Source organism: Meles meles, chromosome 6 (genome assembly GCF_922984935.1).
Source record: "Meles meles chromosome 6, mMelMel3.1 paternal haplotype, whole genome shotgun sequence".
Classification (NCBI taxonomy): domain Eukaryota; kingdom Metazoa; phylum Chordata; class Mammalia; order Carnivora; family Mustelidae; genus Meles; species Meles meles.
The window spans coordinates 124,651,547-124,666,425 of NC_060071.1; the positions used below are offsets into that span (position 1 = coordinate 124,651,547).

A 14,879-nucleotide genomic window follows, 5' to 3' on the forward strand; every position below is an offset into this window, starting at 1 on the left:
TTTGGCAAATAGGAATAGACTGCACATTATCAGTGGTTCATTCTTGCTGGCATTAATTTTGGAAAGCCTCAGAAGATACGATGAACCACTCAACCATGCCTTTTTGTGTGTGTTTTCTCCTCAGAGTGAAATACCAGAGCTACAGGTGTGGTATACAAAGCTTGGAAGACCATCTACGAGATTTCTTTTTAAACAACTGGATTCTCTATGGGTAGTTTATAAAATAAATTCCTGTATTTTGAGCTTTGCAACTAATAAAAGAGGACAGATATTTAATTAATGAATTAAGAAATTTTAATTTTATAATTGATTTTATAACTGAAGTATAATAGAGCTAAAGGTGTCCCCAGCTGTTTTTGTTTTTGTTTTTTTTTTAAAGATTTTATTTATTTATTTGACAGACAAAGATCACAAGTAGGCAGAGAAGCAGGCAGAGAGAGAGGGGGAAGCAGACTCCCCGCCAAGCAGAGAGCCCAATGAGGGGCTCGATCTCAGGACCCTGAGATCATGACCTGAGCTGAAGGCAGAGGCTTTAACCACTGAGCCACCAAGGCGCCCCTTGTTTTTGTTTTTTAAATAGAAGTCCTCCCCAAGGCATAATGGAATATAGGTGTGTTTGGTCTTAGCATTTATTTTGTTGTGGTGAATGGTACCACCATCCCTCGGCTGCCCAAGTCAGAAAATTGAGTCTCATCTGAGACCATCTTTCCCATCCACCCTATCTTTGTATACCACCATTAGTCAAGTCCAGAGCAGTCTATCACTGACATGTTCTTGCACAGTCCTCATTCTCTATTCCCACTGCTACTGCTTATTTCTGTTCCTTATTATCTCTCTCCTGGATTTTGGAAACTCTTTCCTGTTTTTCCAGCTCTAGTCTGACCCTGTCTGGCCACCCATCACACTGCTACCACAATGATGTGTCTAAAATGCAGATCCGAGTTTTGTCACTCCATTGCTCAAAGTCCCTCAGTGATTTTTCCTGTGAGTTCACATCCCTCAGCATAGCACACGACCCTCGTGACCACCTCATGAGATAAAAGATGGCTTTCCTTTCCTGATGCCTGTTCTACTAACACGGCCTGTACTCACTGACCAAACTTCTTGCCTTTTTCAGAGCATGGCGTGCCACTTCACTCCCCTCTGTGACTCTGTACTTGCTTCTTCCTCCTCCTAGAATGTCTTCTCATGTCTTTGTTGTCCTTCAAAACTCAGCTCAGGTGCTGCTCCCGCTGAAGCTTTCCCCACCAGTCCTAGCTCACAGCCACCAGCATAGCACCACAGGACCAGGTGCTTACCTAGTTAAGCACTTTCCCCACTACACTGGGCCCCTTGAGGGCTGGGGCCCTTCTTTATTTAGCTTTTTACTCTGGGTTCCTACCATCATACTTATTATTAGCACATGGTAGTTCCTCAGGAAAGGTTTTCAAAGAATGTGAATTGGTCCAACTGAACACATTACTTCATGTAATTGACACAAATCTACTTTTCCTGAAAATTATTATTGTTTTCTGAATCAGCTAGTCACTATCAGTGATTAAACACCATTTCTGCATTAAATTCTAAAAAAAGAGCAGTTTGCTTTTTGCACAACAAATTGCTAGATATAGCATATTAAAATCAATTTTCCCCATAAGAAAAATAATATCATTTGGGTTATTACCTGAGCCAGAATATGGTGTTAGTTATTTCATGGATCTGACCAATAAGTTATTATTAAAGCAAAGATATGGTATAAGCCCCTTGAAGTCAAAGTAGAAAAAAAAAACTGCTCAAATTTCCTGAAATGGGCATACATGTAATGCCTACATTAATTATGCAAAGCGTTCTGGTGTCTTCAGAGGTCCACATGTAGCATAGAACACCTCCATATAGGGAGTGTTTCTCTAGGGAAGGTCATGCATTGAGTGAAGCAGTTTGTAAACAGTTTGTTGTTAAATCCTGCAGTAACCCTAGGAGGTGTGTATTTCCCCCCCTCATTTTGTGGCGAAGTGGCTTAAAAAGATTAAGCTGCCAAAGGGACGCCTGGGTGGCTCAGTTGGTTAAGCAGCTGCCTTTGGCTCAGGTCATGATCCTCAGTGTCCTGGGATGGAGTCCCACATTGGGCTCCTTGCTCGGCAGGGAGCCTGCTTCGCCCTCTGCCTCTGCCTGCAACTCTGTCTGCCTGTGCTTGCTCTCTCTCTCTCTTTCTAACAAATAAATAAAATCTTTAAAAAAAAAAAAGATTAAGCTGCCAAAAGCATAAATGTGACATAAACCTAACTTGCTAATTGAAATGTATATTGAACACGTTAAAAATAGGACCTTTTTTCTTAATAATTAAAGGTTTTCTGCCTTTAACAACTGAGTCATCAGTGAGTTGTTTTTTTTTTTTTCTCCCTTAGTAAAGTCCTAAAAAGTAAATAAGCAGATCTCTTATTTATGTGTATTGAATGTACATGGGCTCTGAGGAGCTTACAGTGTAATAGCCAAGAATAGACAAATAGAAATTTTGGTGTCATCTAGTCTTTCTTCCTCCATGGAGGGAAATTCTTTTTTTTTTTTTCACATCTTTAATGTCACTTTCGAGAGAAATTCATTTAAAATCCTATCTACAAAGTATAATTTTATAAGGTCTTCTAAATAACTTAAAGAAAGATATCCCAAGGCCTTGATTTTGGGTGTGGCCTTCCTGAGTGGTTATGAAGTTTTAGCAGAAGTGAGTCTGGCTTTTCTTTACGTTGACTTTTCAAAAAGTTGATTTTGCCCAAATGAGATGAGCCAAAGCACCCGGCCTTGACCTCCGCCTTTTCATTTTCCAGCTTCTCGACAGCGGCGGCACTTTCACCCTGGAGATGCAGGAGGACGAGCTCTTCACGCTCACCACTCTCACCACAGGGACCAAGGGCAGCTACCCGCTGCCTCCAAAGTCCAGGCCCTTCCCACGGATTTATAAAGATGATTTTGATGTTGGTAAGTTTTGTTTGTTTGTTTGTTAGTTTTTACTAAAACTTAACGTGTTTCCCCTTTTAGCACTGGTGGGTAGATTTCTACCTGTCAGACGGGTGCGTGATAGAACTTCTGTAAAGTGTACCTCTCAATGTCCATGTGGTAACTGAGACCTCATTTCTTTGTTACCTCAAGGTGACTCAGCTTGTGAGCCCTGTATTTTTCAGTGCCAGAAAAAACAGAGAGGTCATTGTGAGAATGAAAGCCATAATCCTAACTTGGTTTTGGGGAAGCTTAAGGTTTGTGACCCTGCCAATGCCCTGTTATTCACATCTCATGAAAGCCATTCCTGGTTTTCTCAATGAGTGTGGAGGTCAAGGTCCTTCACTTTCCACAGGGCTAGTGGACTGCATGCTGAGGGCAGTGAGTCTCCCCGTGGGTGCTTCACCTTATTATCTGGCTGGGAATTTTATGCTTACACCCTCCTGGTTTTCTAGGGAGATCTGTCCTAAAGCTGTTAGAAAAGCTTTTGATTTTAGGTAACGTGAGAAAACTGCTTGAAAAGTTGGAAGGCATAGTCATTGTGGGTATAGTTCCAGATCACTCAGTAAGTGACAGAACTTGGTGACCAGGAGAGGTACAGCTTCTGGATCTTACAGACAGGGTCAGGTAGCTCTCTTCTTTGCTCCTAAAATCCATAGTTGTAGGAGAGAAGCAGGGAGGGGGACTGCCATTGAGAGAGCCTCTTGAACCTTCTGTCTGCAGGGCTGCTCCTTCCAGCATGGCTGATTGGAGACTTCCTGCTACCCCCTGCTGGTCACAGTCAGGGCCGCAGGTCTCAGCTCCCTTTCCCAGGAAGAGATATCTGGGTTAATTGCAGTACGAGGCCCCTTGGACTGTGTATTGGAGTCCTCTCAGTTATTTGCAGAACGGAGACAACAGGGATCCTCAGGGAGGCTCTGTGCTTCCTTTCCTGCCAGTTCTCTGAAGTGGCCTCTTAGATGAATGCATGAATAGGCCGCCAGAAATGTCTTTGCAGTCTGTTGCTCACTTGTGTCGTGGCCGAGATAACTCCTCTTGTCTTCAGTAAAGGAGTCTGTGTGGGATACGGCCTCGTGAATAAGAGAGAAGTTCCCCAACACCAGAATTACTTATTCTATGACCTGAAAACCGAAAAGCAATTCTAAACCTTCAGATCTAAAATGTAATGCTTTATTGACTGCAAAATAAACTAAAAACTATAAGTCAGGCTGTAGCACTCCTTTATGTGTTTCTTAAGTTCTCAAATGATGAATAGGAAAACATTTAGGAAAGCATGAAGTGTGAAATTAGCTGTAAGATTATGACTAAATTTGCTCTTCTCTAGCCTTTGTCATTGTAAGAGTGTAATTTAATTAAACCAAAAAAAAAAAAAAAGATTGAAAGATAGCTGAGGCCCAACTGCTTCTGCTCCATTTTAGAAATAGAAAAGAAAATTTGTAATATTTAAATTCTGTGGTTGACATAGTGAGCCTTTCCTAATCCTCTGTCAGCTGATGACTGTGACCAGGGACTTAGAACCTCGTTTGGCAGACACTAGAAATAACAAAACTAGCTCTTATTGAGCCCTTGCTAGGTGCTGCTTTATGTACAAGCTTGATGTGCTTTCTTTCATTTAATTCTCTTATCCTCATGCCCACGTAGAGAGGGGGGTGCTTGAGACACAGGGCAGTTAAACAAGTTGGCCAGGGGGACAGACTGAGCTAGAATTTAAACCTTGGGTCTGCCTTTCTCTAAAACTTATGATCTTTCCTCTTATGCAGTTGCATGGATTAAATATGTAAAGTCTGTCTATCAAACTGATCGTATTGGTATTGAATAATAATGATGATATACTTTATTAACTTAACCCCTAAACTTCCGCTTGTTATAAGTATCATTTACTTATTTAGGACTTCTCAAAAGTGTTTTAAAAATGGCCATAAAATATCAGAGAAGAGAGATTCTGTAAGGATTTTATACTGACCAGAGAATTTAATTGTGTTCTGAACAGATTACCCGTTTTTTAGTGAAGCTCCGAACTTCGCTGATCAGACTGGTGTCTTTGAATACTTTACGAACATCGAAGACCCTGGGGAGCATCGCTTCACACTACGCCAAGTTCTCAATCAGCGGCCCATTACTTGGGCTGCTGATGCGTACAACACCATCAGCATTATAGGAGATTACAAATGGTATATAAAATTGGTGTCCTTAACGTAGATCTAGCCGAAGTAACCTTGTAATGTTGTCGGGTACATTCTGAAGCAAAGACTGTTCAGCAGTCTTCCTTGTACAAGAACCTAATGGGTGTGTGGTAATTGTTGACTATCAAGGCCACAAGCCAGCATGTGGTTATGCCGCCTCAGTGCCCTTCCCTCATATTTGCCAGTTTAATAGTGATTGTCGCAGGAACAGATTGCCTTTAATGTAAAAATTAAGGACTTTTGGATCCACTTGTAATTTAATATTTATTTATAAACAGATCTAGTGATTTGTGTATTTTTGGTTTTGTTGGGGAGTTGATTTGTTGATCTGGTGTTGCCACCTGCTGGGTCCATTGTAGACTTACACTGTTTTAGCCTTCGTGGAAAATCTGTTCGCCCGCTGACGGTAGATGGCAATAGTGAAAAGCAAATCAGCTTTTACTTGGTGGGTGAGTTCAACTCTTTTTTTTAGGCATTTGTTAAAGACACAATTTATATTTATTCTACACTTCAAACGTAATGACCAAACCAAAACTTTACCTTCATTATTATGTCATTTGTGGGATTCTAATGTATGTTAGGTGTTTCTTTTCTACTTTTTCTTTTAACTAGTATAATTCTGTGAAACAAAACTCACGCATTCCAGGTTTTGTGATAGTAGCTGTTAATGCCAAGTCACCAAGCAGCCGTATCTATTCCTTGGAAATTGGACCAAACAGGGATGATAAATCTAAAAAGAGCCTTGACTTGTTTATCTGTGGCATGCTGCCGAAAGTCCTTATCCCTTCTCTATTGCCTTAACCCTATTAGAAATCCCAGTTCTAGTTCCAAGGTCTGCTGTAAGTCTTGAGAAATTTTTAGTTACCTGGTTTCCAGAACCCAGAATTATTGGGGTACAATGAAGAATGCTTGCCTAACTTAGGATAACCCTGCAAGGCCTGTATTTTTATACAACAAAAATGCCATTTATCCCACGTCTCTGTAGTAGACGCTGTATCTCGATTTTCTGAATGTGCTAGTGAGGTGTGTGATTTTTTTCATTTGCTACCTGTGGTCTTATTATGAGACAGTTGACTGGGTTTACTTGCCTAAGGGATGGGCCCCATTATTTAGATTGCCAGTTTGGAAGCCAACCACCATAGAAAATCTTTAACTCTCTGCAACAGCCGCTATCCTCCTTGGTTGTGAGTGCTACAGAAGAGTGGCTCTCCCCGAACCCAGACTCATATCTGGCTGGGACTCTAGAAAAACCAAGGCTCTTCAACTGTAGTAGAGATGGGATAGAGCACCATCCAGAGGGTAACCAGACGTCTTCATAACTTTGAAGATTTTGCAGCATTTAAATAGCAGTGATCATCTTTACCGCTGCAGTGGGTAAGGAGGTGGGGAGAGGGGGAAGCGGGCAGGGAGGGAAAGAGTGACATAGGTTGAACGAGAAAGAATGAGGAAAGGGCAGTGACGCCCTTTGAGAAGGGACTGTTTTCATCCGGCTTTCGTCGTGCAGCCCTCTGCTCAGGAATATGCAGTGACTGTCGCCAGCAACCCAGGCAGATCTACATGACTGGGCCTGACTTCCGAGACCCTTTCAGATTTAGGCTCTTCCTATTTTTTATGTGCTGTTCCCAATATTTCCTCCTGGATTCAAGGTAGCCTTCTTCTAATGTTATATTCTTAGGATGAGAAGTTGTTTTATTATAGAGAGATAAGAGATGTGTTAGGAGACTTAAAAACAATAAGTACTATTTTTCCAGTTACATTAAAAGAGGCAATGAAATGACTTAACTTCAGCCACATAAAACTTAAAACTGTCATCAGTGAGATTTTTTTTCATGAATCAAGATTCTTGCTACACGCACAGACTAAGCAAATCACATACTCACCTCAATTAGAAGTCTGGCAGCATGTGGCTGTGAAGGGACACGTTTGTGCAGCATTCGGAGAGGCATAATTAAGAGCGCTAACTAACAGTTTCATTCTGCAGGTCCAATCTGACTGTAACGTGTGATGTTTACATAGAGACTCCTGAGAAGGGAGGCGTGTTCATTGCCGGAAGAGTAAACAAAGGTGGTATCTTGATTAGAGGCGCCAGAGGAGTTTTCTTCTGGATTTTTGCAAATGGAACCTACAGAGTTACAGGTGATCTAGGTAAGTGACTTTTTCTGTAACACATGACTCGCTATGACATATACCACGGTGAGCTTGTCACTTACTGTGTAATGAGAGAGCTTTACCTCAAGGGGCTTGGATGTCTAACTGGGAAGAGATTCAGCACATGGAAGCAAAAACCAAATGATTCAAAATTGGAGAGTTAGTTAGAGAGGCAGCAGTGTAAAAGGAAACAGTGCCGAGCTTTTTCAGGTAGAGTTTCGCATAGACTGGGGTGAGGTGGATGTAGTAGGGAGAGAATGACTGGGAAACCCCATAAATAAAAAGCAAGACTACAAGAGTGTGCTTACGGAAATACAAGGAGAGGGGTTGGTCTGCTTAAAATAGAGAAATCCTGTTTCCCAAATTATTGAATAATTTGAAAACAGTTTGACTGTTTTACATTCATCTTGAACAGCCCTTGTCTTATGTAGAATAGTATTTTATCCAGGATAGGTGCTTAAAATATGTCCGTGTTGAATTCTGTCTAATTTGCTTTGGTGTTGGTACACCCGCTCTGTTGAAAAAGACCGTATTGGTGCTGTGTCTTCCTGATTGCTTGCCTCTTGGCTTCCCCTGCATTTGTGAAAAACCTTCTCTCCTATGCCACTCTTTGCCTCTTCCTAAGGTGGAAAGGACTCCACAAGTGAAAAAGTAAGAGTGGGTTATAAGGACAGTAGAGTAGGACTGCAGAATCATAGCATGACCCATCTAGAATGTTCCTTGCTGACTGTCCAGTCCAAACCAGAGAGGTTAATTGATTTGCCCGAAGTCTCAAAATGAGCTCGTAGCAGAGCTGGAACTAGCAATTTACATCCAGGTCTTTAGTCCCCACTGTTCTTGTGTTTTAAATGCCCACTCAACATCTTATTCTGGTTTCTCTCAGGCATTCAAGTATAATCTATCCCCAAATTAACTCACTGTTTTCTAATTCTTAGTTCATGCTATTCCCATGTAACCAGTTAGGCCAGCTGGAAATCTTGTGGTGACCTTTGACCACTGCTCCTTATTTTTATCCAGTCCCACTGAGTATAAATCTGTACCTGAATTGTAGAAGCTGACACATTATACTGTGGTTGGTTTGTGAGTTTAGTTCACTGGTTCCCCTGTGAACTCACATAGAATATGTGGCCCAGAGGAGGATCCCAGGACATGCTTGTGGAGTGCATGTCTGAAGGAAGGATGTTTCGTTTCAAATCAGTAGTAGATCTGGAAATGGCTTTTTATTAAGTCTTACTTTGTTTCATATAAATGCTGCCTGAGAACCCTAACTGAGCTCTGTGATTCTGTGCTTTTGATTTTAAAAATATATCAGGATAATCTTTTTGTGTTGCAGCTGGATGGATTATATATGCTTTAGGACATGTTGACGTTACAGCAAAAAAATGGTATACACTCACGCTAATTATTAAGGTAAGTAATGCTGACCAGAATGCCTGGAGGTAAAATATTCTTTTCTTGTGCCTTTCTGGCATTTTCTGTTATCAGGGAAGAGGGGAAAACTGTGATAAGTGTAGTAATGGAAACAGGCAGAGAATCTGCCAGGATGCCAGCAAACCAGCAGGCCCTAGGGTGATAGTGTGTGGCAGGAGAACCACCAACTGTTGAATTTATTACTCTGCAGTTTTTTAAAAAATTTGTTTCTGTTTTTTAAACTCAGGGGTAATTGGTAGATAGTCAATAATTAATTTTTTTCAAAGTTGGCTGAAACAAGATTATAAATTGGAGCCTATAAATTTATTATTGGTAGTTGAGAATAATTTGGTTTTCAGTGATAAGTACAATTTTTTAGAAGTTGGTTTCCCTGAAGACCCTTGTCAAAGAAGATACCAGATTAATTGTAGGATCATGGCATCTAAACGTATTTGTCCAGATCCCTGGGTGATCATGAGTTATGCTGGATGTGCATCCAAGGGATGCTGCGTAGGAGCTTCTGTGTAACACGGGGCTGCTCTCTGGCAATAGGGTTCTGCCCTAAGTTTGTTTAGGTTAGAACAGCAGCTAAATTACAGAAATCAGATACTGTTTTCACGTTGTTCTTGTCTTAGCCAACCACCCAAAATGACAGTACACGTTTTTCAGGTGGTAACAATACGTTTTGAGCACCTGGTTTGGGGACAGCATTGTGTATTGAACTCTGCCACCCTTGATGGGCACAGCTTTGTTCCCAGTTCTTCCCTCTCGTAGTTAATGGAGGTCTCTGGGCTGGCTTGACGTGCATGTGGAGGGGAGGGTCTGCTAGCTGCCTCCGGGGCCCTGTGTGCTGCTGTTTGATTCGGCAGATACTTAGGAATGTAATTGTGTTTTGAATTTTGACACTGCCCTATTGCTAGCCATGTTGTATCCAGTTTTATAGCAGTTATAATAATACTTGATATTACCTATTTTAAAGCATTATTTTTCAAACTAATTGATGTGATTTATATTTCCATGATAATTAGGGAACTTTATCCCTTATTATGTTTATTGGCTATTTGTATTTTTCTCTCTTCTCTGAAGTTACCCGTTTGCATTCTTTCCTCATTTTCTTACTGTGTTTTCTTTTTCTGCTGGATTCATATAAATTTATTATATATATTCTGAGTGATGACCTGTTGTCTGTTATGTATGTCCTGTTGTGTGTATTTTTTGCTTATGGGATGTTTCACGAACAGAAGTTTTAAATTTTGATTCTGCCGAATATTTCACTTTTTTTCATGGATTTTATGTTTTATTTAAGAAGACCTTCACCTTTCTTGAGGTGAGGAACATTCTTTTTTCTAAAATAAACAAAGTTTAGGATTTTTTACGTTGAAGTCTTTTTTTTTTTTAAAGATTTTATTATTTCAGGGGGGGGGAGGGGCAGAGGCAGAGGGAAAGAGAGCCTCCCAAGCAGACTCCTGCGAGCAAGAAGCCCCTCATGGGGCTTGATCCCAGCTGAGATCATGACCTGAGCTGAAATCAAGAGTCAGATGCTTCACTGACTGAGCCACCCAGGCAACTCCCCCCCATTTGGAACTTACTTGTTATCACAAGGGGGATGAGTCCAGTAAAATTTTTTTTAAACAAATGGATGGCCATCATCATTCATTACATAGATTGTCCTTTTGCCTGTGATTTAAAGGCCACCTTTTTGATGTAACAAATCATCAAATGTGGATAGGTTATTTCTGAACTTTGTTCTTTATATTGGTTTGTCTTTTATTATCCAATATCACACTTTAAAGTGTGTTGACTTTCCAAAATCTTGGATTACAGCGTTTACTCCCTTACTCCCTTCAGGTTCTTTCCTGACCACCTTGTATAAAACAGCACACATCTTCATTTCTGTCCCTCCTCCCTTAGGGAATGAAGTGAGCATCCTTTATTTATTTATTTAGGTTTTTTTTTTTTTTTTTTTAAATTACTTATTAGAGAGAGAGAGAGCAGGAGCAGAGGGGAGAGGCAGAGGGACATGGAGAAGCAGATTACCCACTGAGCAGGGAGCCCAATGTGGGGCTCGATCCCAGGACCCTGAGATCATGACCTGAGCCAAAGACAGATGCTTAACCCACGGAGCCACCCAGGCGGCCCTTAAGTGAGTGTTGTTAACAGGAGGCATGTTAGGACCAGGCAGACATGCATGCAGACTTCCTTGCGGACACCTGCTGACTCCCTGCAAGTTATTCACCTCTTTGAGCTTTTGCTTCCTTATCTGTAAAAGGAGGATAGCTTCTGTAAGGTTGTCTTAGGGTGAGATGTTTTTTCTTCTTTCCTTTAATACATGCCTGTTCGGCATCTTTTATGTGTACTTTCCTAGGTGGTAGGGATGCAGCAGTGAACAAGATACACAAGGTTCCTGCTCTCTAGAGCCTGTATTCTTCTAGGACACGGGTTGGCAAAGTCTTTCCATAAAGGGCCAGACAGTAAATATTTTAGGCTTTGTGAGCCATCTGGTCTGTGCAGCTTTGCTTAACTTTGCTTGTATCGTGAGAAAGCAGCCACGGACAGTAGGTAAAGGAATGCATGTGACTGTGATTCCAATAACGTGTTATTGATAAAAATAAGTGGCTGGCCTGTGGGCCAGAATGGCTGCCTCTTGCTCTAAAACAGTAAGAAAATCAAACAAATCAATTAGTCAGTCAATTTGTGAAGAAAAAAAAAAACCAAAAATGAAACAGGACAATGAGATGAGGTAGCTCCCCTGTCTGGATTCTCTAGGTTGAGAGACTAGGTAAAGACTCTTGGAGTTGGTGCTCTTTGAGCTGAGGCATGCCTGGTGGGAAGAGTGTTCCGGGCAGAGGATGCCGCTCGTGACTGGGCTGGTGTGAGGAGCAGCCTGGAGGCCAGCAGTGGGTGTGGGGAGGGCACCTGGGCTGTGTGACCGTGTGCTGGCTCCAGGTTAGTAGTCCCTGGTGGCCACTTTGAGGGCTGCAGAGAGCTGTGCATGTGTGTGGCAGCAGGAATGTGGGTTCCCTGAACATGGAGTTGGACAACTAAGATTCGGGTTCCAGCTCTGCTGGCGAACCTGTGATTTTGACTTAGGAGCTCACGTCTCCGTATCTTTCTCCATAAGACGAAAGAACAAAATTAAGGCCCAGCGCACTGTAATTCTGTGACGTAAAAACAGATCTTATTTTGGTCCTCAGCCTAGTGCTTTGGATCTTTAGTTCTTTGCCCTTTGAAATTAGCTACTTTTAAATGTTTAGCTGCAATTGACATTCTGTGACTATATGCTCATAAATGTGCTGTAATAATGATAATAAGAGCTAGCGTTTACTATCCGCTGTCTGCCGGGCACTTGGCTCTGTAGGAATAGCAGCTGTCTGAGGAATTATTTTATTTTTCTCTGTCAATGACCAGTGAGTTATTTCTATGGACATGTCCCTTCTTACCTCTCTCCCCGACCCCAATCATTGGTTTAATTGATGGTTACTATTTTTCTAACCTAAGGGTGGGCTCTTCATGTGACTTTGAAGTGGTATTCTGTACATGGGGACAAAAGGACTTAACTAGATGGATGGTTTGGCTCCAGTAGCCGTGTCGAAAGAGCTGGTGCCTGTTGGACAACGTGTGTGCGTGCAAGTACTGGTAAATTACAAATGTTTGTTTATTTTAGTGGGCTTTTGTCCAAAATTTTATGATGCTATGGAAAGTTTTACATTTCTGTAGGTTTTACAGCATCTTGGTGGGGTACAAGGAAAACCTGAGGTCTTCCTTGTGCCTTGGAAACTCTTTACATACGTAGATAAGAATTTCCTCTGAGAGAATTTTTCCTGTGGTTCCAACTTTTGCTCAGACTGTGGAATTGTGTTTTGCCATAGTCTGAAGTGAGAAGGATGTTAGCTCCACTGACTAGATTGGCTGTACACATTATGAAACAGACCTCAGAGAATCGTTTGCATATGTCTTCAAGGGGTACATTTGTTTTTCCCAGGGCCGGTTCTCCTCTGGCATGCTGAACGGCCAGTATGTCTGGATGAACATCCCTGTGAGTTTCCCGAAGAACGGCTGGGCTGCCATTGGAACTCACTCCTTTGAATTTGCACAGTTTGACAACTTTCATGTGGAAGCCTCAAGCTGATATTCATGGAGCACCACAGAACCACTCTTTGGATTTTCTTTCTTTTGTTTTTGGTTTTGGTCGAGAGCCAATTCTTTTGATGGATCAATATTGAGCTTCTTGGAGACTAACAATAGTGAAGAGTAAATGGGGAGAGAAATACATGTTTGCTTGATCTTCTGGAAGATATTTTTAGAACTAGTGCCCAGGGGAAACCGATGAATCTTGAACATGACCTGATATGTCCCCTAAAATTCAAGCTGTGCAGCGGTCCCGTTGTGAGGAGTGTTTGGGTGGTTTACACCTCAAAGCCTTGGCACCGACGCCGAGGTGGCTGTCTTCATTGCACGCACAAGGGGTGGCGTGGATGGCATTAACTCGATCATCACAGAGATGGACCGTGTGTCTGAGTGAGCGGATGGCCTCGTCCAGAGGTCACACCCCACCACAGGGAGCTGAAGAACACTGGAAGTGCGGCTTTTTGGAAACTACTTCAACACGTTAATCTTAACACTCTAAAAAGAGTATTTTTTTTCTTTTCCTTTTTACGATGATGCTTTTGAATTATAGATATGATGAGTGGATCATTTGAAAAATGCCTCACTAATAAACTACCTCTAAAGCTAGTCCTGCAGTAATCAATGTGAGCAGATTAATTGGGCTGTCTGCAGTTTTTAATTCTTTTAAATCCAACCTTTAGTCTTGTAACCCATAAAGCTCTCTGTGAACATTTTCCCAAGTGATTGGAAGGAGGATGAAAATCCCACGTGGCCAGTGCTGTTCGTGAGTTTACAGATGAAGCTGTAGCAGTTCTCTGGTGTGTCATTTCATAGTGCCTTTCGCGGCCTGTCTTCTTGTGTGCCGCGGGTCACGGACTAACACAGCTCATGACTTCTCTCTGTGTGTGGAAGAAGGGGAACACTGAGCTTCTGCCAGTTCATAGAATTGGATCATCCTCTAATATTCCGTGTGATTAGATGCATTTATTTCATGAAAGTACATGTTTAAGTGTGGGGAGCAAATTTCTCATGCAGTATAATTTATATCTAAGCATTAATGAACCTCCTAGAAACAACTCCATTGTTCATGTCAATAAAGTAAATTCTGGAATTCTCTAAAGTGGAAGTTCAAAACTTCACTGGACTAATTCTATGATTTTGGAATTTGTAATGGTTTAACATAGGCTAAAATGACATGAAGTTTCGTATTTCTGTTAAAGACAAGAAGCTAAATACTAGAATATATCAGATTATAGAGAAAAAGTTTTAATTAAAACCAACTCTAAGTGATTTCCACTTCAGGTCTACATATTTTTTTAAGTTAACTTTATTGTGGTATAATTTACATACAATAAAGTGTCCCCATTTTAAGTATACAGCTCAGTGAGCCTAGACAAGTGGATATACCCACAAAACCAACACCCCAGCCAATACGGAATGTTTACATTACCCTAGAAAGTTCTCTTGTGCACCTATGCAGTAATATCCTCTCACCTGCCCCCATCTCAGGCAACTGTTGATCAGATTTCTGTTGATACTGATAAGTTTTCCTTGTTCCAAAACATGATAGAAGTGATATACACTAGGTACTTTTTTGTGAATGGTTTCTTTCTTTTTTCTTTTTTTTAAAGATTTTATTTATTTATTTGACAGAGAGAGATCACAACTAGGCAGAGAGGCAGGCAGAGAGAGGATGAAGCAGGCTCCCCACTGAGCAGAGAGCCCGATGTGGGGCTTGATCCCAGGACCCTGAGATCATGACCTGAGCCGAAGGCAGAGGCTTAACCCACTGAGCCACCCAGGTGCCCCTGTGAATGGTTTCTTTCATTCAGCATAATGCTTTTGAGATTTGTCCATATTGCTATGTATATCAATGTTTTGCCCCTTATTTCAAAGAATATTCCATTGTATGGTTAAACAACAATTTGTCATTCTCCTCCCTCACTTTTTGGAATCACAAATAAACCTGTTATGAACATTTGTGTACAAGTCTTTGTGTGGACATATGTTACCATTTCTTTTCTTTTTTTTTTTTTTTAAGTTTTTATTTTAGAGAGAGCA

General features: G+C 41.3%; 1 protein-coding gene across 2 annotated transcripts in view; it reads left to right on the forward strand.

Annotated features, from left to right (window-relative positions):
- GALC (galactosylceramidase) overlaps positions 1-14,537 on the forward strand; it is a 66,477-nt gene extending 51,940 nt beyond the window's left edge. For both annotated transcript variants that reach the window (XM_046009939.1, XM_046009940.1), the window contains exons 12-17: positions 125-211; positions 2,802-2,952; positions 4,961-5,141; positions 7,135-7,298; positions 8,635-8,711; positions 12,694-14,537. In XM_046009939.1, coding sequence (XP_045865895.1) covers positions 125-211; positions 2,802-2,952; positions 4,961-5,141; positions 7,135-7,298; positions 8,635-8,711; positions 12,694-12,840 — 807 coding nt within the window. In that variant the 3' untranslated portion in view covers positions 12,841-14,537. The remainder of the gene's footprint in view (positions 1-124; positions 212-2,801; positions 2,953-4,960; positions 5,142-7,134; positions 7,299-8,634; positions 8,712-12,693) is intronic.
- The last annotated feature ends 342 nt before the right edge of the window (positions 14,538-14,879 follow it).